This window comes from Toxotes jaculatrix, chromosome 13 (assembly GCF_017976425.1).
Source record: "Toxotes jaculatrix isolate fToxJac2 chromosome 13, fToxJac2.pri, whole genome shotgun sequence".
NCBI lineage: Eukaryota > Metazoa > Chordata > Actinopteri > Toxotidae > Toxotes > Toxotes jaculatrix.
Window position 1 is genome coordinate 1,959,840 of NC_054406.1, and position 25,311 is coordinate 1,985,150.

General features: G+C 43.1%; 1 protein-coding gene across 2 annotated transcripts; it reads right to left on the reverse strand.

Annotated features, from left to right (window-relative positions):
- Nucleotides 1–10,752: 10,752 nt before the first annotated feature.
- cacng8a (calcium channel, voltage-dependent, gamma subunit 8a) lies at nucleotides 10,753–20,601 on the reverse strand. Of its 2 annotated transcripts, none has more exons than XM_041053394.1 (5): nucleotides 20,571–20,601; nucleotides 16,868–17,095; nucleotides 14,413–14,496; nucleotides 12,026–12,166; nucleotides 10,753–11,597 (listed from the first exon to the last, which is right to left on the reverse strand). In XM_041053394.1, exons 1-5 carry the CDS (start codon nucleotides 20,599–20,601, stop codon nucleotides 10,753–10,755), a joined length of 1,329 nt encoding a protein of 442 aa, XP_040909328.1. The 2 variants fall into 2 exon arrangements, with proteins under 2 accessions (XP_040909328.1, XP_040909327.1); XM_041053393.1 differs by having other exon boundaries at nucleotides 16,868–17,119.
- Nucleotides 20,602–25,311: the final 4,710 nt, after the last annotated feature.

Consider the following 25,311-nt stretch of genomic DNA (forward strand, 5'->3'; position numbering starts at 1 on the left):
GAAGCTAAAAGTGTGAGACGCTGCCATGTTTTTACCGTCAGTGTTTTCCTCGGATGATTTATGCTACAACAAAGTACTTTTCTGTGCCTGAATGGGCGGCGAACCGTCTCTGCAACTTTTTTTTTTTTTTTTTTGAACTGAATCGATTGAGTATGAATGACTTCATTTTATTATTAAACATGACATGAATATTTAATGTCATCCTCTCGCAGGTTCCTCTCTTATTCTGCACTCTCAACACCTTCTCGGCTTACAGCCGCTGCCTCCTCAAAAGCTGCTTTTATGAACCGTCCCACTTTACACCTCATGATAAAAATGACTGTGTTAACTAGCTGCATATTTGATATGTCCTCTTTGAGCTTCTGTACACAGAAATTTCAATGGTTTTAGAGGTTACATATGAAATGATACACATGATACTCGGTAAACCAGCCTACTACTACTACTTTTCAGAATTACAGTCATTATTTTGAGTTATGTGTTTTTGAAATGTCCTGATGTGACATAAAATACGTTGTCGTTGTCCTGCTGCAGAATGAATTTGGGACGAATCAGATGCCTCTGTGATGGCACAGTGTCACCGTAGTGATGGAAATGATTTTCTTATAAGAATTCATTTTAAAAAGAACTTTCCTGATTGTCAAAGCCTGTTTCCATAGTCACAGTCTCACACGATCAAAATTATCCAGTGAATGAATTTTCATTGTCTTCCAATGTTTCTGAACGATCTAACTGTATTTTGTGAAGATTGCGTGAGGATTAAACCAGATGCCATCGTAAGTAAGGTGATAAACCCACCTCCCAGCCTGTATTCATGTTGCTGCTTGTTGAGGGGTTATTAAATAGAGTGCAGCTGGCGTACGAGGTGGCAGGTGTGACACTGAATCTTTATCAGCTGATAATCAAACAGTAGCAGGTGGTGGAGATGCTGTGGTATACTCTGAAGTCAACTTTTATGTGCTGGAAGAGATCATACAGTACCTTCTCCTTTTGGACTTTGCCACAACACATGGTGTTGTGGCAATTAAGAAAATACAACAGGTGTGAACACACTCTGTGTCTGTCAGGGAATCAGTGGGGAAGGAGCTATGGCATACAACAAAGGTCCTGGCTAAATTTGAACTCAGGATGTTGTAGTTGCCCGTTTCATGGCGTTACATGATACTTTGCATACTTAGACTGCTACACTACCAGCGTGGCCTGTTTACCTTCATCTTCATATTAGTCATATGCACTTAAGTCACATTTGCGATATTTCTGACAGCATCTGAAGGAAGTATGGAAGGTAAAGCTCGGACATGTTGTCCTAGTGATCTGGGCAGACCCGAACCATCTTGCAGCGGCACTTTCAAATCAATCAACCATCTCATTCTCTCTGGTAAACTCTGGAATAGTGGTATGACACTGAGGATCACTGGGTTAAGAAGATAAAAGCTACAAACAGAGATAAAAGTGCGTTTTGAGAGTGTGTTCTCGTGCAGAGTGTTTGGATGGCTCTGACATGTGGTTTCAGCCCTTCCTCGACCTCCTGTCCCTCCACTAACGTTACAGCTGGTTCAGTTCTTGTCATCCTGCTCGCAGCACATCGCAGTCAGCATGTTGACCTCCTTCCAGGCTCACGTCTCTCTGAAGCGTCTCCCACGCTGTTTGGCTGCGACCTCCCGGCTAAATATAGACCGTGGCCAATAGGACTGACGTCGCAGGAGAAACACAAACCTGGAGACAAGCTGTGCGTACAAACACACTCTCAAATTCACTTTTTCAGATACACGTGTGCACTTACGCACACTGGCACAGAGGGTCTCGGCCCCGTGTGCACAGGAATGCACAAATATAATGATACAGTTAAACGTTGACAGTTTATCTGCTTTTAACTGAAACACCGTCACACACTCCCAGTGTCGCCCGGCCCACTTCACCGCACCACACAGAATCACATTATCTTCCTCAAATTAATAAGAGAAATCACAGAGTGAAATGAACACAGATCCCAAGCTGTTATAAGTCACAACATTTACCGCCCCCACCACGTCTGCCATTTTCCCTCCAGGTGAAACAAGAAGAAACGGTTACGGTTTATGGTTCTTTTCCCTTTTCCTGCTGCCTTTAAAGCTTTTATTTATGTTCATAGGAAATGTTCCTATTGTACAAACTTACAACACAAAATTTACACCCAATGCCAATGTTCAATTTCGTGTCAGTGCAGTAAGTAATGTGCCCTTGGTCAGGTTGTTAGATGGACGGGTAATACATCTGATTTCCATCCAGGGGCTCTGCAGTCAGAGACTTGAATTTAATGTTCTCTTGCTAAATCTTCCAGTGTCAATGATCCTTTCTGGCACCAGGTTGGAAAAGGGAAGAGAAAAGAAAAAAAAAAAAAAAAAACTCTAGGGGCGCCACAATCCAAAGAAATATTTTTTGAGTGATGCACCTGCATTAGAGCACAGAAGGTTTGGATGACAGGACAGATGATCTCTTTGGAGCTCTGTAAACTGTCTCATGCTGCTTAAGCGAGTGCCAGACCTCATCTATAGCTGATGTATGCTGTTAACAGCCAAATGTCACCCTGCACCTCTGCACTGTAGCACGGTTTGAATGGCGATTCAGTTACTTGAGTGTTTTTTCTTGTTAAAATAATGATTGTCCATCATTATTTGCATGTTGTAGCTTTAATACTCTGTGATACTGGACAGCTACACCCCCCCCCCCCCCCCCCCAAAGTTATTCACACTCAACGTCATCTAATCCACCGGAAAGCGAATACTATCCCCCAATAAATATGAGAACTCGACAAGTGAAGAGTGTACTCGACGAAAACTGATATTAAGCTCTTAAACATTCGCAGCTTTTTTGGCTTAAACCCAGAACAGAAGTGTGTAGGAGACGTTAGCTGGACATTCCTAACTGGCCCTTCTACAGTTACACCGGTGAACATACACACCCAGACGGACATTTAAACTGTCCCTCTCAAACACAGCAGCTTCCACACAGTACTATACACGTCTGCAGTATCAGATACAGAAAATTGAGATCTCTTGAATGTCACACACATCATAAATATACAGCAAATGAGTAATGAGCTAAAAATATTTAATTGCACCTTGTAAACGCTTACCCACAAATGCATCTTCATCTGTTGGTCAATGTATAAATATCAGACGTCTTTATGAAGAAATACACCCCTGCATGTGCTCACAGGCTCACAGACAAGGCTACAGTAAACCTGCAGGACACAAATCATACATTGACACAGGTGACTGGACCAGTAAACAGCTCGAGCTGCCACTGATTTCTGAGTGAGAAGGGAACTTATATTGCTTACTGCATGATTAGTTTACGTTATTCCTTTTAATCAAATCTGAGAAAGTCCTTCACTTTGTTTCACACACGTCTCCTGATCTACCTAAAAACTGTAACGTGAACTTTAGTCTCTGGACACCTGACTCTCTGCGCGGCTGAATGTTGGTAATTTGAATCCTAATATGGGCATACAAATTTGTGTGTGTGTGTGTGTGTGTGTGTGTATCACACCTTTCATTACAAAAATAGCTTATGAACCTTGTCTGTGCAGTATTGTGCGTGCTTGAGTTTTCATAAGAGACACTGCTGCTCCGGAAGCCCAGGTTTCCTATCTTGGGATCTCCCTCTGTGGGAGTGAGGAAGGATTTGAGGACGAGAGAAAATGAGAGTGTAATCTTGAGTGACAGAACTTCCCACCGGCATATGGACGTCTGTCAGCTAGCCTGGAGCCGTTATCAGTGACTGCAGGCGTGCACTCCTCAGCACCACAGAGCCCTGCAAGAAGAGACAGCTGGACAGGGAGCTTCAGGCTGAATGAAGAGAGGAAATTTAAATGCTGAATGTCTTCACAGGTGGCAGACTCCTGTTGACTCATGAAAGCTGACACAAGGCGGTAGCTATTATCATTCTGTACTGTATGTAAGACAACTCTGCAGCTAGCTACAGACATAATAACACAGGAGAGCCAGGTGAACCAGGGGAGAACCCCAGTTTAGACACGGGTTTGCTGGGGCGGGGTTATTGAATGTTGGACGCTGGGCCACACAGTGGTGATGTGGAGTTTCCTGTCTGTAATTATATGTTTTTTTTCCCCCCCGCGTGTCCACCAACACATTCTGTGTCAGGGCTGTGGGACATGGATTATGAGAAGATGGGGCCTGTTAATCCATCAAAGTATCTCACCCACTATATATACACATACCAGATATCCTCATTTTTCCATCAGCCTGCCTGCTCATCGCACTGCCTTTAAAATTATATCACAGAAATAAAAATTGGATGCAATTATCTAAAGCTCAACAATTTTACAGACAGCCACGATCTGTTTTTGCAGTTCTGTATTTGGCCACAGGGACAAATTTGGCAGCAGGGCTGCACAGAGTCGAGTCTAGTTCTCTTAATAAATCCCTACTCAACGCAACAATATAACACAACAACAAAAAAACAACAATACAATACAACAAAAAATATATATAATGATGATGATGATGATGTAGCTGATGCCTGTTTACTAAGCTTTCTGTGAGAGTTGGTAAGTCCAGCGATCTGAAGGCATCTAAAACAGACACCACTTTGGTCAAGACTGTTTTGCCTTGCCCCGACCTGTGTTAACATTTTCACACACGTGACTGTTTCTCAAGCTAGCTAAATTGGCTTTTTAATGGGAGCACAGCTGAAGGTCACTAATCCCAGCTCCAACCCGAGCCACGGGACCTACAGGTCAGCCCGACCTCAACCAACTCAAGCTTTCCTCTAATTATCTTGCATTACTAAGATGGGACCTTTCATCTTGGGTCAATGAGCCTTTGACTCTGGATCCAAACTGATGAGTTGACAAAGCCTCAAGAGCCATGAAAGCCATTTAAAATTCCCCAAACCCTCATGCTGGTTCTCCTAATCAAAAACCCCAGATGTTCCACCCATGGCTGATGATCAGCACATTGATTATGTGCACACAGAAATGAAGTGAATTATATCTAAACTGAGACGCACACTTGCAGCTCTGTAAGCACACTGAGCTGTGACAGTGGAAGGCAGTCTGCAAACTACTCGTTTGTACTGTGCTTCGAGCCGAGCGGCAAACTGAGCAACGACAGAAGCGACCTAACTAATGAGAGGAGGGGAACACTTATACTGGCTGCTCAAACCACTTAGTACACAATAACTAAGCTGAGTACATATAAACACTAAATAGATAGTTTTCCTCTTGCTCAGTATTATCTAAGCAAAACATATATAAGTATATAAATAACTCTAAATTAAACTTACAAAATTAAGTAAAAAATGATTAAAAAACATTAGTCTCTCCCCCCAAACTCCCCCTTGCTGTGGCTGGAGTTTGGTATAGTCCAGGTACCAGGTGTAGGCAATTAACTCTTCATCACCGGTTAGTAAGATGCTGGAGGCCAGACACCCCCAGACCAGCAGCATAGTTACTAAAGAGTCCTAAAGAAATTATTCAAGTCAAAAATGTTTTAGAAATACTCAGATTTTTCACTGAAGCAAAAAGTGGCAGTAATGTGTTTAATCATTTAAACACATTAATTTTCGTTTTGCAGTATATATATTTATTCTCATTAATTCCCCCCCAAGATCAATAAAGTCTTATCTATATAAACATAATTTATTTGTTGATTTGTATTTTGTATTACCAATCTGAATCAGAAAGTAAAGAAAACATTACTTTAATGTAGGTGAGTAATAAGTACAACATCTCCCAGTGAAGTAAAAGCATAAAGCAGAAGCAGAAAGTGGAAATACTCAAGTACAAGCACCTTAAAACTGCTTAAGTTCAGTACTTGACAAAATGTACTCAGTTATTTTCCCACCACCGGCAGCCGTCACATACAATCAGGGTGAAACCGTACTGTTGCACTGATTGAGAAGAAAGAACAGGTGTGCTCCACCAACCTTCCCTGTGAGCAAAAACAGTTGTAAAGTGATTGAGCGCAGCGAGCCTCACGTACGCTTTGCTTCCCATGAAATACAGAGACAGCTCCTCACTTTGTAGGAGCTGCAGATGTAGCGGCGCAGTGGTGCAGAGCTGCTGTGCCTGTTCCTGCTGCACAAAGACATGAAGACGGCGCCGAAGCGTCAGGAGGATTCTAGACAGAGAGGCCAGCTAATTAAAACTTTGACACCAAATCACATTCCTCGCTGCTTCAACCAAACACATCTCAGTCTCCAGTGTGCTCTGCCAGCAGATCTATTGTCAGCGGGATTAAAAACTGTCACATTTCCCCTGGGCTGACAGTCCCTCCCTGCGTTGTTCTCCAGAGAGGAAGTCTCAGCGTTATTAAGGGACGGCGCTGTCTTAATTACTGCCTGTCACGATCTGTACTGTTTCCTTTTTTAGGTCAGATTTGTGAAATTACTTTATCTATCTATCTATCTATCTATCTATCTATCTATCTATCTGTCTATCTGTCTGTCTGTCTGTCTGTCTGTCTGTCTCTGTCACATCTGCCAAATGAGTGTAAATATAAACTTCCCTCTGCTTTCTGTTTTTTCCACACAAATTTCACCCTAATGAGCAAAAAGTTGTAACATTTATTCAACTTTAAACTTCTTCTCTTTTCTCAGTTGGTCAACTCCACATAGGTTGATGTCCTACAGCACTTTGACTCACTCATGAATGACTCATGGATTACTCTCATCTCATAGAAAATGAACGGACCAATCCTTCTCTTTCTCACACCACATTTCGTGCATCCACCCTTTAACACAACAGGATGCGGCTGCTGTGTGGGGTTAGGTGGAGAAGGCAGTGGTGTTTTACAGTATGGCCCCGGAGGGTGCTGCCCTTTAAAGGGGAGGTAGCTCAATGGTTGAGAAACAAAGTGAACATTTGAAGCCACAGATACTACTACACTACTCTTGTCAACAATCTAGGTTGTTGACAAACACCAAACGCATGTTATAATGCTGTGTTTTCTCAATAAAGCAGAACACAAACAATTTTCATATAGAACTTTATTGAATATATCTATATATCTATATATATATGTATATATACCTTTTATTTTTTGTCTTTTCCGGTGAGGATCAGTATATTGCATTGCTTCCCTTTTCCTTATTGTCCTTTACATGTATCTGTCTGCTGAGAGGAAATATACCAGTTTTCCATTTGAAGAGAATCAAATGTCAGTAGCCTAAGTGTTTGGAAAAGCAGCCCGTGATTCATGCTGGCTTTTAAATGGCTTTCAGGTCAGGATACGAACTGAAACAAAGGAACGCACTGTCTGCTTTTAGACCATGTTCGTACGAGTTCAGGACACGAGCCAGTGTTTAGTTAGCGATCCTGAAACAATTCTCACGTTTTCAGAAGCATGAGGCTGACGTATTTTGTTGCACTTATTGTTTGCCATATAAAAAAAAAAACACTGACAACACAGACTACATTTAGCTGACTTTTCCAGCACTTAGGCTACTGACAATTTCACAGGCAGGCATGAAGCCTTTATAGCCCAAAGATACAAGTGTAGGAACTCTGAAACAATATAACATTAAGAATATCTATACATACCACCACGAAAATAAATAGATTAATATAAAGTCTATTTCCTACAGTTAGACACTAGTCAGAACATTAAAAAACACTGATTATTAGGCTACGTTGGTTATGTTTAGAAAATAAAACAGAAATATCCTTCAAGAAAATGAGGACAATGATAAAGGAAGAGTGACAGTGGAGGTATATGATCCAAAAGTCTGAAACGAAAACAAACAGAAGATTACAGAATCAATAATGAGAAACAACAAGAGAAAAAAAAAGGTTAAGAGAAAGATTACATAAAAACAGAAAAGAAAAACAGCTCAAAAACAACTTTTACAGGAAAAATAAATGTACACCATGAAATTCACTGAGAGGATGAACCAGAAGGTTGCCCATCAGTGTTTAATACCTGGAACAAACCTGACGGAGGAAATGAAATGAGGAACAATCTCACGTCCTTTAGCAACGATCACCGCGCCTCATTCGTAACACTGACTGTTCCAGGGAAGCTGCTCAGTAACCAGCGGCAAACTGGTTTTACTGGGCTGCTGCCAGTGTCAATGTGTGTGTGTGTGTGAAGGTTAAACAGGGCGTTGCTGAAAGAGAGCATGCACGCTCAGTCAACTGTCCCTGACAAATAAACGAAGATGGTAATGATCTAAAGATGAATTTACACATTATTACCCTCTCACTTTTTTTCACATGCTTTCCACGTGACACCACTGAATTTAGTGTACATAAGCAAGAGAAAGAAATTAAAAAGTCCTTGAAAGGAATATAAAAAAATTACAAAAAGAAAAAAAAAGATTTCAAAGTGTATAAATACCCTGCAATAACCATTACGATCATAGAAACACCAGCAACATGATATTAATACTCAAGGAGTTACAGTCTCATGTAACCAAGAGATGATAATCAATCACTCAGAATGAAAAGACAACCCAAAGTTTACCATTTACAGACATTATGTGCTTTTGCTTAAGTGAACAGATTGATAATATACTCAATAACACATTTATTATTCTAGTTTGTGAAATAGTATATAGTTATAGCTAAAAGAGAGATGGAGGGAAGGGGAACAGAAGTTGGCTGTTGTGCTCTTTTCTCTTTCCCTCCTCCTCCAACTTGTCAGTCGGGGTCGGGTTGAATTCGTTTTCAAATGCAGCTGATTCAGAAGTGCTTTGAGAGTTCAGTGTATTAGTCTAATGATCCTACTGAGGTTTCAGGTCCAAAATGTTATGAAGTACGTCCGTGTGTACATGGATTTTTTTTCTCCACCTTTGAATGATCTGACATTTCAAACGCAGCCTAAAAAATATATTACGATCTAATTCAGATTTTAATTTGTTGGAGATTTATAAGATAATTTATCATTTCTCTAATGATCCATAATGTGCTTTATTTTGTGTTCTTTTTAAGAATAAGTGATGTACTTGGCTTGATAACACTGTCGATATTAGAGTCATATTAGAGTAACAGATGATTTTAACTTTTTAACAGCTTTTAAATCTACGTTCTAACTAAATCTCCACCCCCTGAGTGTGAACTGAATTGACCCCCATCCTGTTGCCTGTGGTTGCAGCCCTTTGCAGGAGCACTCAGCGGATGCTGCCTTGTAGCCTTCGGTATTCAATCATCACCATAAACAGTCACACAAACCCTGAAATCCTTTTTAGGTAATTACACATCATGTAGGGAGCAAAATGTCCATCTTTACAAGTGCTTCCATCAACTGTGAAGGTGCATTTAGCAATATTTCTTCTGCCTGATGACACAGACAACCACCATAATTCATTAGCAGGGAGTTGAACGTGTGGTTGAGTAATACCAGCAATGAAAAAATACTGACATTTTGGGGTTTTTTAACCATTTACTTTTTCCCAGAAAGCTGATTACATATAGAGATTGGTGATATTTATGAGAAACTGGCGTCCATAGTTTATTGGGTTTATCGGCAGTAACCACTAACTTGAACTAACTGAACCTGCCAATCACAGCAAAGCTGCAGATAGTGAGTCTGCCTGTCTGTCTGCCTGCACGTCGAAAACACTGGACATTTTTTATTCCTATTGTTAAGGCAACAAAAAACAAGTGTGATCTTGAAACAAGAGTAACAGTCTATGTCCACTTGGTCACATTTCAGCAAATATTTCACACACTTGCAGGAAGATTCTGGGGACTTTAGCATCACTTGTTCAGATGGACATTTCTTACGGTGTTTAATCAAACTGTGACGACCGGCAGTGGTGTAATGGAGACGTTCAGGGTGAAGCTTAAAGTCTGTGGCTGCTCCTTTCTGTAGGACTGTTGAGAATGCCCATCTGTCACTGTAATAACCTTTGACACACAATGAAAAATAAACAGGCTCACAGTGTGTCAGCCTCCTCTGGAGTGTGGTGTGAATGTGCGTCAGTGGCGTTAGGTATGGCTGAGGTCACTCTTTTGGGACCAGAGGTTAAGTAGCTACTGTTGACCTGGAACTGGCAGTCAACTCGTCACTGAGCAGCTTGTTACTTGGCTGGATGTACCCGTCTGTGGCTTCCTGTTCTGCTTCAAACAGAAGCGTGGTGTAGCGTGATAACGTACTGTATGGTTTAGAAAAACTGGTTTACAGGTGAAAAGATGCCTCGACGTCTAAATTCAAACTGAATGTCTACATGTGCAAAAAAATGATCAGTTTTCAAACCAGATTCAGCCCAGTTTAAGACGGGGAAACTGAATAACTACAGAGCTCCTCTGCCTCCCCAGCAAGGCACTTAACCTCCAACTGCTGCACTGGGAGACTGGTTTCACTGGGCATCTCCCAGTTGTTTGTGCATGTGTACGATTCTGTCTGACATGTGAAACAGAGTGACGCTGAAATTAAACATAAAAACAGGAAAAAGAAAAATTCCCTGAAGCCTCCATTGAACCATTGCTGTACAATTAACAAATGAGCTTTTGGAGTAAAAGTCATTGACCGTTTTAAGGCAGATGTCTTAAACTTGCACATAATGTCAGACGCTTTATGACTGTTTATGACACTGGTGAGTAATTATGGCAGCTATACCTCAGGCTCAAGGACAGAAACATTACCGCTGACGTGTCACCTACACATTTTCAGCCTTACTCATCTCTCATCTTCTCTTTCTACTCAGATATCTCTAACATCTGTATAAATTCAATACCATCTCTCTTCTTTTGTGTCAACGCTCCCCCTCCCTGTACCCTCTCTGCCTCCTCTCCGAGCTTTACTTTTAAACTGGCGTAGTTTTCCTGTTAAGCGTATCTGAGTTGCTATCCCTGTCCCTTTTGGCTGTCAGTCGGTCCAGGGTTCCCACGTTACCCCTGTCCCTCTCCATGGTGGCTGTAGATATAGGGGCCGGCTGGGCTGGAGTGGCAGCTGATGTGGATGTATTCAGCGGTGCTGCATTCTGGGCCACAGCTGCCGCCGCTGCCAAGTTGGACTTGGAGTGAGATGGCAGGGTACCGCTGCTTATCACTGCTCCTCCTCCACCGCCGCTGCCGCCTCCACTGGAATCTTTTGGAAAGTAGTTGTGGAGCTGGTAGAGCGTGGCGCGGTCCACCGTGCCGTAGAGAGGTGGGGCACCGCCTCCCAGGCTGCCCAGCTTGGAGTCCCTCGACAGGGTGTACATGGAGATGTCGCCTCCTCCTCCGCTTCCACCACTGCTGGTGTGGTGCGGGTTGGGCAGAGTGGCCACAGAGAACGGCGGAGCAGAGGGCGGCAGGCTGAAGGTTTTGGAGGTGCCGATGGGCGAGGTCTCCTGGGAGCGCGGCGGGTCGGTGGAACGTGAGCTGGAGCGAGAGCGCCGTCTGAAACGGTAGCTGGGCAGCCGCAGCATGGCGTGCGTGGTGCTCTTGAAGAGGTCGGTGCGAGAGCGGCAACGCAGCTCCTTGTTCTTCTCAATGTAGATGTTGACGGCGAGGACACCTACCATCTCGGCGAGGATGAAGGACAGGCCGCCGAAGTAGAAGGACCAGCCGTAAGAGTAGTGCCACTTCTTGTCCTCGTCCTTCTTGGGGGAAATGTCACTCAGCGCTGCTGAGATGTACACGATCACTCCAATGATGTTGCTGAGCCCTGAGGAAATATACAAGACTTCTAAGTGCTCCCCTGAGACAAATTAACCTGCAGCTTCATTAAACTGTTTTGCAGGCAGGGATGCAGGAGCTGTTTCAATTACACAGAGAGGAGACAGGCTCAATGTGGAAATCCATCAGCGTATCAAACACCACAACATCTTAATATGTGACTGATAACTCCGAAACATCCACATGTCAAATACAACAGTTTAGAGAAGAATAAGACTGATTGGAAGGACAAAGCCGTCCATTACAGGTGGCAAAGCCAGCAGACACAATTTTCAGAACCATTTTGGTTTGGGTTTTAATAAAACCCGGACCCATATTTGTTCTCAGTGGTATGAATACCCAGAAGAAGCTCTGTCTCCAAAATATGAGTAGAAAGACAGACGTCTCTGCCCAAACCACAGCAAAGCATAGTCTTACCTGCAGCTACAAAGAGAATTCCTCCACCGAGTATAATGTTCCTTTTGCTCTTGTAGAAGGTGCTGGAAGCAACACACACTCCCCCCAGCAGGAGCAGTATGGCGCTGAGGATGGGGAAGATGCTGGAGGCTCGCACCACGCCTGCAGATTACGACATCAGTACAGACACGTCAGTTTGTGGACTCTGTTGTGTCTGATTGGTATGACTAATTCTGTGCTTTTCTAATGTAGTACAATTAGTTATTTTTTATTTATTTATTTTTTTGTTTGAGGTTCAACACCATTTGAAGGTGCAAAGTTAACAGCCTCGTGACACTCCTGGGAGAAAAAGTGTTGCCAGGACTTGCTATAGCTGACACTACAACTTGGCTCTGGTACAGCAGCCATCTATTTATATAGGTTTTCTACATAATATGTACATAATGTCTTTTCTGGCTCTGGAGGAGCTTTGTCAGATCAGAGAAAATCAGTCGCGTAACGTCACCTGAGTCCAACTGGCAAAAAGAAAGTCCCCGTGGGCACCCATGAACCTGAATATTTCAGTCACACGCTTGACAGCGCGGGATCATGCTATCATACCAAAGTTCTTTCCAAGGAGGAGAAGTACGTGCCAAAATGGAGGCTGAGTCTTCAGGCCCATGTAATAATGTGTTTTCTAGATCTACAGTCTATTAAAGACTGGAAAAATGATCACTTCACAGCGACTGCTGCCCAACAGCAGGAGCATTACATCACCTAAAACTCTTCCCTCTGCAGACACCTCGCGATTAAAAGCAGCTGTGATAACATACAGCACAGTGACATTACAGAGGATTAAAATGCCGAGAAGCTCCATCTCAGGCAAGAGCACGCAGAACAGCAAAGCCTTCAGGTTTTGAAGGTGACTCTTCAAGCAGTGTTTTAGCCTTTGTTTGCCTCTGAAGGGAAAAGATGATGCCGTGATAAGCTTTTTTTCATGGAAGCGTCTGTCAGACATGTCAAACAGCTGCTGCAGATGATTCCCTGAAATTGTTTTTAAACTGGAAGTGGGACTGTGTGGGTGGTGTTCGGCTCTTCAGCACTATTTATTATCTAATAAGCAGCTGATAAGAAAGATGTTGAGCTGACTGTAAGTAGGCGTTTGCAGCGATTTTCTAAACCTCTGGCGTTGTCAGGTGACAAATTCCTCCTGTGTGGCACCTCAGTTGGTCAACACCATTTCTCCATTATGTTTCTCCATTATGCTGTTATTACAAACTCAATACTTCCTGTAACTGTTTCAGATTAAAAGCCCTCCAGCATTTCAGTGGACAGAAACTCTTCATTTTTTTAATAGGGCTTTTATTTTGAAGCATTGTGGGTTGTATGTTACTACAAGCTACAGTTGGCTGAGCCATTAAGACACATACGCCCACAGTGACTGAAATAGGACAATAATACTTTAGGTGAGTAATCCAGAACAACAAAGTGTTGAAAATAGCAGGATTATGCTGCTGAATTTATTAAATTAAAGCGGTAGAAATCCACATTATGCTTCACTGGCATGTGCATAATGTGAGAAGCACCGGGAGTTTATCCACACTGTGTTTGTGGGCCAGCCTTTATTTGCTTGTGTCGACCACGCACCTGGCCATTATCAGAGACCTAGCTTTTAAACTGACTACCAGTTTTTTTATTTTTTTTATTTGAGGTAATGCTGTACTCTAAACTCTGGACATTTTCTATTATTAAAACAAGTCGTGAGGACTGTGGAGTATTTGGAGAGGTGAACGCTGACTGGTTCAGTCAGTGTTACACAGCAAGGCCGACGGGAGAATTTAAGATAGCATCACGGCCTCCTTCACAGAAATAGACACTTTTATATAATATATGGATGGAACATACACTTTGTAAACCAAAAGGTTCAGGGCTGTACGAACAGAATCTGCTGCCACAATGGAGGCAGGATGTGAAACCTCAGTCCTGAGCTGAAAATAATCCATTAGTGAAGGCTGTTCGTTCAATCCATCTGCGGAAAAAAAAAAAAAAAAAAAGCTTTCTGTACACCCCCAGACTCCCAACCCCATGCACCTGGGCATTTACACACACGGAAACACAGAAACACAGTGTGCAGACACACACACGCACACACACACACACACACACACCCCTCCAGGAAAGCTTTGCTTGAATCTGACATCCGTGCATTGATGTCCGCCCACCATCGCCTTCTGTCCTTTCTGTATCCGTGTGTGATGGAGACTGTAGTGTGTGTGTGTGTGTATGTGTATTTTCTGCTGAGATGTGTGCATGTGTGCGCGCTAAATGTGTGTGTATGCCAGTGTACGCTAACCTAATGTTACTATACATGCCTGTGTGCATTTGTTGTTCATTTGTTAAATGTGTGTGTGTGTGTGTGTGTCACTCACGCAGCAAATACTCTGCAGCATCTTGGTCGTAGTCTGCGTCCTCTGGGAAATGATTGATCTGGGAACACACACCTCGCTTCAAGCCTGAGAGAAGACAGTGGGGGAAGAAGGGGGGAGAGAGTGAGGAGGATAGCTGAAAAAAAGCGGAGATCACATTGAAGAGAAGAAGACAGGAAAAGAGCAGAATGGCAGAAATGATGGAGGGAAGAGCAGGAAACAACAGAAAAATAAACGAGGGGGTGTACAGTACAGTGTGACTGAGGGATCGAGGGGGAAACTGACAGAGGCAGAGACAAAGACATTAAGAGAAAGATGAAGAAGTGGAAGAGACAGAGAAGTAAACAGGGTGACAGATGGATGGAGAAGACTGACAAATTGATGATGACCAGACAGAAACAACAGAAAACAAAAAGAGGAGGAAGAGAGTGATGAAAGACCTGAGCTCTCTGCGTCTGAAAGGAACTGACAAAACAACTGTCGAGCTCATTATGTTACTTTGACATAGTCACCATGAGCCAAACCTTTGAATTATAATCCTAAATATTTCAGTCCCAGTCGGTTTGGTGACACCTATGGTTACTGGTGATCACAGTAACTGTGGTTTAATAAGACTAGTCCAAGAGATCCCTGGGAAATTCCACTTTTCGACCACCAGAGGCAGCAAATACGTGATCAGCTGAGAAACGCAGCAGTAGAAGAAGAGACCGCGGTTGATCTCTTTACAGTGCAGCCAAAGGAACCACGGGGCTAAAAGGATTCTTGCATCACAAAAAAAACCCCAAAACACTAAAGTCAGAATAACGTTAAAAAGAATGTGAAAAGGACACTTTGGACACTTTGGACACAAACAAAGAATCACACGTCAGCCAAGAAAGATCTGAAGCAAAATCAGACAGAGCATCACAAACATCGAGAGCTGGGAATGGAGGAACTGCATTAAATAAAGAATAGTTATCCACCAATGGGCCCAGTGGACAGCAGGTCGGAATGAAAAGGGCAGATCATCTGTCCAACACCTTGGATGATTTCTAAAAGAGCTGCCAGGCAACAACAAAACTCAATGTTTTGCCACATCTGACGAGACAGGAGTATGACCATCTGGCAGTCCATGTCAAACCACTGCTGGAACTGTCTACACAAAAACAGGTCTTTCCATGTGAATCTCACAAAATGTGAAGCTCGCAAAAAAAGTCCAACAAGGTTCCTGCCGTGTCGGTTGTGATCACACACAGTTGAAAACGCAGGGGAAAAGCCGGAGGGGTTCTTCATGCACCTCTCTTGTTCACGATAATTTTTTAAAAATGCCTCAAAATGAATGTGTTAATTTACCGAGGTTAAAATGCCACAACATCACACCTGTAACTGAAAGACGAGAAACTTTCTAATGAACAGCCGTGGTCTGCAGACCATGCCTGGTGTATGTGTGAGAGCGTTAATACTTCATATGTATGTTTGTTCGTCTGGCAGCTGCAGCATCACAGGGAAACTACTCACTGAATTAGTCACCACTCATATCTGAGCACTGGGGCATTATGATGAGCTTTATGTTGACAGTATAGTATGTGTGTGTACTGTGTATGTAAGCGTTTGTGTTTGCCTGTGCATGAAAGCAAAAGAGCGAGAGCAGCAGGAGAAAAACGAGGCTTCGGTCTCGGGCTCATCTTGAAATCCTCTTATCCGAATTGTGAGGCTCTAAAACAGTGAACACAAGGGGCCACATTAGCTTTCACAACATCTCATTATCATGTTTACAGCTTGTCATGATGATATCATAATGCATCATGGGAACAGCCAGTGCTGCGGACAGTGTACAGTATATGAACTATACATATCAGCTGATGTTTTAGATCTGCGTTTAAGGTGCTTTCAGACAGAAGCCTGCTACTGCGGCGTCTGCTGCTCGGCAACACTGGTGCTCTGTGTTTGAATGGGCAGCGGCAGCAGGGTGTACTGGTACAACCTGTGCCACAGGATCCAGGCTGCTGTTATCAACCCGCTCTCATCTCATCATGTAGCTCCACAGAGCGGGCTGTGGATCAAATAAAAGCGATGTTTAGTATTTTGACTTATTTATTTTATAGATACATTTGATAAGATCACTAACACTGAAGAGGCGTACAGTATAATTCAAATGCTCAGACCTGTCTCCTGGAAATTACATTATTTACAACTAATGTGCAAAGACAGTGTTTGGGTGTGTGTGGGTGTGTGTGTGTGTGTGTGTGTGTGTGTGTGTGTGTGTGTGTGTGTGTGTGTGTGTGTGTGTGAGTGACTGTGTTTGTGAGTAAGAGAACACCTATTTATGTCTGTTCTGATTACACTGATGAGCACACTGACCCCAACAAGACCCTCCAATGACCGGCCCGTGACAAAATACACACACATTCAACCCCCAGCACATCCAAAGGTTTCCGCAGCCTCGACCAGACGCATGCACACGTACAACCGGCTGTACCTTCCAGGCAGCAGATCCTCCAGAGACCAGAGTGGGTGAGAGCCCCAGGGTCCTTCTTGTCCTTGTTGTTGGAATCCTCCTGGGACGAGTTGGCCGTGCTGTTGCAGATGAAAGCCCGGGCGTACAGCCAGTAGTCTGTACCAATAGCCACTGTCATCAGGGCAAAGGCTGCAAACGCCCCCATGGTGGTCAGCAGCACCTGGATGCCCCGCTCACACCACACCATCGCTGGGCGGGGAAGGAAACTAATATCTATGAAGAAAACACACACCAAAATCATTTGTCGTCAGAGGACGAGTCCGTCCACTGCACATAATAATGCTCTCGTTCAAACTTTGCCAAGTGACCGTAGGTGACTGGAATTAGAATCATCCTTTAATGAAGCAAGGTTTGTATGTTTTTTACATTATGGTCAGGGGATAAAGTGGGTCAGAGCGATCCGGCACAATCCGGCACCTTCGATTAAAAAGTGTATAAATCTGATTGGCAGTTTCATGCATAATAATCGGGGCCAGCAGACCATCAAAAAAGCTTTTACAGGCCCCGTCTGTCTCTTTACCGACCCTCTCTCTGTGCCTGTCATTCAGGGTGCGCATTAGAGCGCGCTGTGTGCACATCCTGGGGCATAGTCACATGAAATCCAATTTTTTTGGATCTTGATTGGATAAACTGGCCTTTTATTCTTGTTTGACATCAAATAATCCACTGGAAAGAGTAAATTGTGCTGATCCCAGCACTATGTGTGAGACCTGTGTGTGTTCTGTGACGTGTGAGTGAGTGATCCTCTCACAAGCCGGATTCTTTAACCTATACAAAGGTCACGGTCGCCTTATACTCACAATTACTGTGTTTGTCTACAGGTTACTGATTGATATTCAAACTTTTGCTAACACAGCCAAAGAATTAATTTGGATATTCAGGCTAAAGTGAAACTAACAGACTCTTGTTTAAACCATTTATTTCTATGACAGCGTGTATAGAGGGCACCTCCATGAACCTCATGGTTCTGGAAGGTTGAGCACCCATGAAATTAAAAATGAGAAGCTAAAAAAGACACGTAATCACTTTTGCATCCCATCCTGTGCACAATTTATGCATTGAACTGTCAAATATTTATGCATTAATAGAACTACTGTCCCCCACGGGCCCCTGTAGGTGACTGGTGAGGGCTGCTCGTGGGGTTGAGTCTATCCATTGCATTCTGGGTGAACACACTGGAGTGATTTAAAAAAAAAACAAAAACAAAACGTACACAGCCTGGAGCAGTAAAGAAATGTTGGCAGCACGCAGCCAGCAGAAGAACAAAATGCCGACCCCACTGCATCAACAAAAATATAAAACAACAAATACACAACACTGAACCGTGGAGGGTGGAAGACGGACTACTGGGAGACGGCGAAGGAAACATCTTCCTGTGTAAGTCTGTCAGTGTGTTTCCCCCCCAAAAAAATTTAAATTAAATTTAAGTTGGAAAAGGCATTATTTTATATATCAGTGGATTTTCTCAGCTGGTAGATTTAAATTCTGACCTTCCTGTCCAAACCAGGATTTCAGAGAGATTCACATTAAGAGGCATTAATCAGCAGAATTTGCAGGTATGGCAAGAACATTTCTTTAGAGGTCAATGATCAAATCTTTGGCAGCTCAGGAAATAACTGTAAAGCTTAAAGTGCAGAAGACACAGAAGGCCAACTGAGGGGTAAGAAAGAGGGAAAGAGGTTTCTGTACACATTAGTAAAAACAGGAGGGTAGAAGAGAAAAGTGGATGATGAGACCAGAGGAGACGAGTGGAGAGGACAGGAAAGGAAAGAGGAGAGAGGAGACATAAACCGGAGCTGAGAGGTGAACAGTGAGAAGGACGACGAGGAAAACTGAGATACAACACATCTGTTGTGCTTCAGGAAACATAAATGAAACATCCAACGAGCATGGAAGGGAGGGGGCGGGGGATCTACATGGATTTCCATTTAACCATTTAGTCACTCAGTAAGATTTCAGCCTTTTGGATAAAAATGGCGGACAAGTGCTGGCAAGCAAACTCATTTAATGCTCCGGAAAGCCTCGGCTACGACTTGTCTTTATGTGATCACAAGTCGCAGCCAAATGGGAGGTTAGTGTAAAGGATCGATCGCTCAGAGAATATCAATCCCAGTGTGAGCTTTGAAAGTATTTGGCTAATTCAGTGGGCCCGCGGTGTGTTTCCATGGCAACACAAATCCCAAAATAACAGAGACCACTGGTACTCTGACCCTCAAAGTGACCTGCCTGCTAAAATATGCACAAGGTAAGTCCCAAAAAGACTGATGGAAGGCGCCACTGCATCGGGTGGAGAGGGACTGTGGATCACAGCGTAGCCGTTCAGTTCCACCTCAGCAATTATTGCTATAAGTTTACGGACTGTTTCATTTTGAATATGACGTGACAATTACAGATTTAAACTTTTGTTTCTCACTTACAAAAATCTGTTTCTGCTTGTATCTTTTCATATTTCTTCATAATTTAGTGAAAAGGAGCACTCTGAACCTGAAACCCAAAACCTGTCTAAACGATGCTGATATCCACAGTCACAGTGTTGTTTAATGAATCCAATGAATCTGCTTAAATAGCATATGGTTTAACAAAGTTTCTCATGTGCATTAGTCTCACGTCTGTCCCCGTAAATGAAAATGTGCCACGTTTTTCAAAATAAAACTTGCTTCCACACTATTTAATTCTGCAGTCGAGTATAAACCCGTCACCTGAGCGGCACCTTGACATGGCAACATGGCAGCAACAGGCCTCCTCCATGTTCACGCTGCTTTGGCAAAGACTGGTTCCCACAAATCTTTACTGTTACAGGTGGTCTCAGTCTTCTGGTGCATTAAAAGAAGCTGTAACATGGATGTGGTGAACTGCTTCCAAATACTAACGCTAGTCAGTTAAATTTTTACTGAAGTCTACTTGTAGTAAACTGCACAGCTGCAGAGAGAATCAAAGCTTCACTGCTGATTTCATAAAAGAATTTCTGACGTTTAAACATGCAACTTGCATCCAGTGTAGACAACAAGAGGTGACACAACCCCACGTATGCTTGCTGTACTTGATCCTGATTGGCTAGTCTCATAAAAGAATTAATGGGATCCAGCCAACTACGGCTGCTTCCTACATTAAGAAAAATAAACTCTGCCGTCCAGAGCCACGGTGCTTGCAAAGATAGCATACTGAAAATGAAGTGACGTTTCCAGTGTCAGATCAGTTCAGTGCTGCGATTCATCAGATTCATGTTTTGTAACATGTTCCCTGAATTTTCTCAACTCAGTCGTCTCTGATCTAAATACGAACAAACGTTTAGCTTGGTTACACAAATGCCAGCACAGATTAATCAACGCCACTTGCCCTCTGAATCCAGACCTCTGTACACATCTGCACTCTGGTGTGCGTGTGTGTGTGTGTGTGTGTGTGTGTGTGTGTGTGTGTGTGTGTTAGGGTGCATTCGGGTGGTTTCCTGCGTGATTGTATCTGTCCGTGCTTGTTTGTGTGTTTGAATGCTTACGCTTTAATGTACATGCATGTGTGTGCCATGTGTGAATATATGTATATGCATGCATACACACATCCACATGTGCATCTGGTTGTTTCTTGTGTATGTAAGAACACATCCACATCTGCCTCTGTGTGTGTGATTGTGTGCGTGCGTGTGTGTGTGTGTGTGTGTGTGTGTTACCTGGGGGCATGTTTCTGCCTTTCGCCTCCATCTCCTCTCCCCCCCGCTGCTGCTGTTCTTCTTCGTCGGTGAAGAGCGCTCCGTAGTCCTGGTCCGAGCTGCCTCCATCCACCGTTTATCCTTCGCTTTCTCACCCCTTACCCTTCCCTCCTCTGCTTCTCCCTCTCTTCTTATCCCTTCTTTCTTCCTCTTCTTCTACTTCTCGCTCTCCTCTCTTTACCTTGAGCACTCCTCCTCTCCTTTTCAGCGAGCAGGGGATACTTCACTTGGTTTCCTCTCCTCTCATTGAATTGTCATGGCAGGCATCTTAGCTACTGAGAGAAGGAAGAAAGAGGCGGGGGGGGGGGGGGGGGGGGGGGGGGGAGTAAAGACCAGATGAGAGAGAGTGAGAGGAAAGCCAGAAAGAGAGGGATAGTAGAAAAATGAGAAGATGAGGGAGAGAAAGGAAAGAGTGAGAGAAGATGAGAAGAGGAGATAGAGTTGGGAGGGAGGAGGATGGATTCGATTAACGAACGTGACATGAGTCTTGAAACCAGGGGATGCTCCTGTACAGAAGCATCTCCCATACAAACATGTTCTCTATATGAGGATGATGATATGTCATTGAAAAAACAAACAAGCAAACACACAAACAAACAAACATCTAAAACCTGATGCCGACGGCAAAAAAAACGAGCCCCCTGTCAAACAAGAGAAGCTGGTTTGCCTCCACAGAGCGGGAAAGAGAGAGAGAGAGAGAGAGAGAGAGAGAGAGAGAGAGAGAGAGAGAGAGAGAGAGATAAAGCAATAGAAAAGAACAGGCGATGCGAGAGAGCGTGCTCTATTCCATTGCCATGGCAACAGTGAATTCCAAAGTCTATGGTGGAGCTAGCGAGTGTGTATGTGTGTAAATGTGTTTGTGTGTGTGCATGTATACGTGTGTGTGTGTGTGTGTGTGTTGGGGGAGTAGAGGGGTGGATGTAACAGCTGAGAGGATTTTGCTGAGATTAAAAAAAAAAAAAAAGTGTGTGACTTCCATCGGTGTGCAGATGAACCTGGAGATCATACATGACGAACGCAAACATACACGTACACACACACACACATGTTCATGTACTAGATATACACGGTTGCAAATAGTACATGAGGAATGAACATTCACAAGAGAGATGACAGACTTGTGAGTCATTAGCACTGTGGTCACAGTGTCTCGGCATGTTTCATCCGTCAAACTTTCTTCCTGTTGGTGCGATGGCTTAATCACAAGCATTTAGCGCCGTTTCATGCTCTGAAATGCACAGTGCACATTTCAAAAAGCTGAAAGATCCAGAGCAAGGAAGGAAGCTGATGCTTTGCTCAAAGGCATTTCTGCTGGAACTCACATCCTGCATTTCAACAAGCAGAGTGTTCCTGAAGAGAAAAGCCCCATCGGCACCAACACAGGGTCAGGTTTTGCTTGTTTGTTTGTTTATTTATTTATTTATTTTGCAAGCTGTTGCCAAAACTGCAGGACATCCAAAATCCACATGAGAGGCACCAGCAGCAACACAGCGGGGGATCCCGAGTTGTTCTGCATCAACAGCAAATCTGATCACAAACCCGCACTTCGAGACTCCGGGGAGAAAAAAAAAAACAGCACCAGCACATCATCACAAAATGCTAATATTGGCTGCTCAGGAAGGCAGTCACCATCAAAGCGCTTTGCTGTTTAATTTGCAGGACTTATTTCCCATTTGGTAAACTCGTGTTCCCCAAAGTTGGTCTGTACCAGAAGTCTTCACAGGTCCAAAATCTGTGGAAAACCGGTCCCAACATGACATGAGTCAATTCAAACTTTACCCAAAAGACGCCCGAGGACAATCAGAACCTGTCTGAATTAGACCTTGAGGATAGTTAGACCAGTTTACATGGTAAGAGCTGATAGACACATGGATATTAGACATACTGACACCCATGGCAAAAGAATGGGAAACAATGGACCCATGAAGACCTGTAGCCTGCACTGCTGGTGAAGGATGAACAGCAAGAAAGGTGTAACATCTGGATACATCTTCCTGTGCAGCTGTTTCCCCTTTGATGAAATATTAACACTGTGGGCAGAATGTGAATAGTTTCAGCCAAAAAAAGCTGAGGATGCATGAGAGTCTGTTTTTCACAGTGAAAGATGATCCTTCAAAAACACGGTCAGACTTAAAAAATCATTTATAATCAGAAAAATAAATCACTAATGACGGACTGCAGGGGCGTCATTTGTGTTCTCATTCTGGAAACCTCACATTTCTCTAAGTTTTATGTAAAAGCATCCTCAGTTTATTTGTCTAAACCACAAACTGAGGGCTGAAACAGATAAGACTCTCACCTACACGAGACCGTGCAGAATCTGCTGCTGTCTCGTCGTCACAAACAGGAACTGTTCTCAGTGAACAGAAAGTAATGAATCAAAATTACAGGCAGGCCTTAGAGCTTTTTATGGCAGCAAGTGAGCAAGGAATCTATCCAGAGAAAAGTGCACACACTGACGCTGGCTGAAAGTCTTCAACACCTCCACCCCCTCCAACGAGAAGACAAAATTTAATGTTGCCTTGAATGGTTTTTGGCCGGTGAAATCCTTAAAACGTTCAAAACGTCCTTCTGAAAGTGCCAAAGCGCGAAGTTTGCTCATGCAGAATTTAACCATATCCTTTGTTAGGCACCAACAGACAGAGAAGAAGCACTGATGTACCATCTGTGATGTGGCTCTCAGGTTTCTAAAGGGAAACTCTGAGGCTTGAATATGGGTTTCCTGCACAGAGATGAGCTTGTGTGGAGCAAATGAGGGATGAGTAAGCAGCAATCAACATGGTGCGATAGGCTGAGACTCTTGTTAATTGAGCAAACATGCTCATTAACAGCCAAGACATCTCTGGAAGCCATATCATTTTTATAAAACAAAATAAGTAGAAGCTTAACTTTCTGGGGAGAAGCAGACTGACTATTGATGTTTGAATATTGATTCCATCTCATACTCAATGATAAGCGTAAATTCTGAGATCTTTGTGTAACTGCAGCGTTCTCTGACTGATGATTCCTCCCACATTTACAAACTATTTCAAGATGTGAAAATCAGCATCTACCTGCTGATACAGCACAGCTAACCGTGTCAGCTTGATGCTGGAAGCTCACAGGTTGGTAGCAGCCTTGATTTGTGAAAAATATCTGAATCCTATTCTAAAAGACTGAAGTCATAGGAAGCAGACTCGTGTTGATGTCGAACCTACAGAAAAAAAATCCTTTCACATTTTGCAGAATTGAGTAAAGACTGAGAACAACTGCACTGCATAATGCAAACTTCTATCTGACAGTAAAAGCTGTGCCTACATGGAGTTAGGACAATTATTTCTGGTTTTGTCATTCAAAAACAAAATTTCAGAGTTTAATCAGTGCAACTATACAGTCTGCTTTTTACTGAATGGCCCATCTAGTGGTCATTGGAGGACCTGCAGCTGAAAACAGCTCAGTATAGCACACAGCATTCGTATGATTGCTGCTTTTCCAGGCACCTTGAAAGCCCTGCAGGACCCCTGGGAGGGCCTGTAATCAGTGGCAGCAAACAAAACAAAAAGCAGGAACTCAGACGTTGTTATTTTGTGCTCAAAACCGCTAAAATAAACCTGCTATTCAGAGTGACAGCGTGGATTAAGAGGAAGGCTCCTGCAGCACGACATGGAACAAACACACGCTGTAAGGGCTCGCCGGCGGCGGCACAAACACACAATGCAGAGGATGAAAGTTCAAGGACAAATCAGCTACGCTCTGCATCATGAATGCAGCGACAGTATGAATCCTGCCATGAATACAGAGCAGCAGCAGAACATGAACGTAGTGCAGGAGCCTGCTGGAGCAGTATGATCATGATAGCAACATAATGGGGAGCTGCCATCAAAAACCAAGTCCACAGAGGCATGATGGGAAGGATGGTACTGTGTTCAGTGTGTCAAAAGGTGCAATGGTTTACATGTTAGAATTCTATAGCACAGTAAATACTGTCAAACATGCCTGTGTATAGAAACATTTTATGGTTTTAAATATGGAGAATTTTTCTACCTTTGGCTCTGTGTGTCTGTGTTTGTGTGTCTGTGTTTGTGTGGTTGTTTTCAGGATATACAGTGCCACACTGTGTTTATGACTGAAATATCAAAGGATCTCCAGGGACCATAGGGTTCTGTAGAGATATTTCAGTGGAGTGTTGAGTTTCTCAGACGCAGACATTCCTGCAGACGTGTTATGCAAACATCATAAAGATTTTCTGTTTGCCTTGTGTAACCTTAAAACGACATAACACAGCAGAGCAATGACCCAACTTATTATTCGATAAAGTTACATAATATTGTGCTATGGCTTTGTTTGCAGGAGTATTAAAGTAAAATGGATGCAGAGAGAGAAGTTAAACTTTGTAATTACTTTTCTGTTTTTGTTTTTTTCAGTCATAGATATTGATATTGTGCACTGACTCCAGCTGGAACCACAGTGAAACTCAATAGGCAGGAAACAGGATCAGTTTGCTTTCTTCACTAATATTCAATACTCAGACAGAGAAATCTAAATCCAGACTCCTGCTGGAGCCCACACTCTGTACATCCCGCCTTCACAGCAGATCCTACTATAACACAGACTGTGCTCAAACAAAGAACACGAGAAGTGAAAAATATCCCTGAAGTTGACAGTGTGATTTCCGCTGTAATTAATATTAATTAAACATTTCCTCAAGGGAAGATCACTGTAA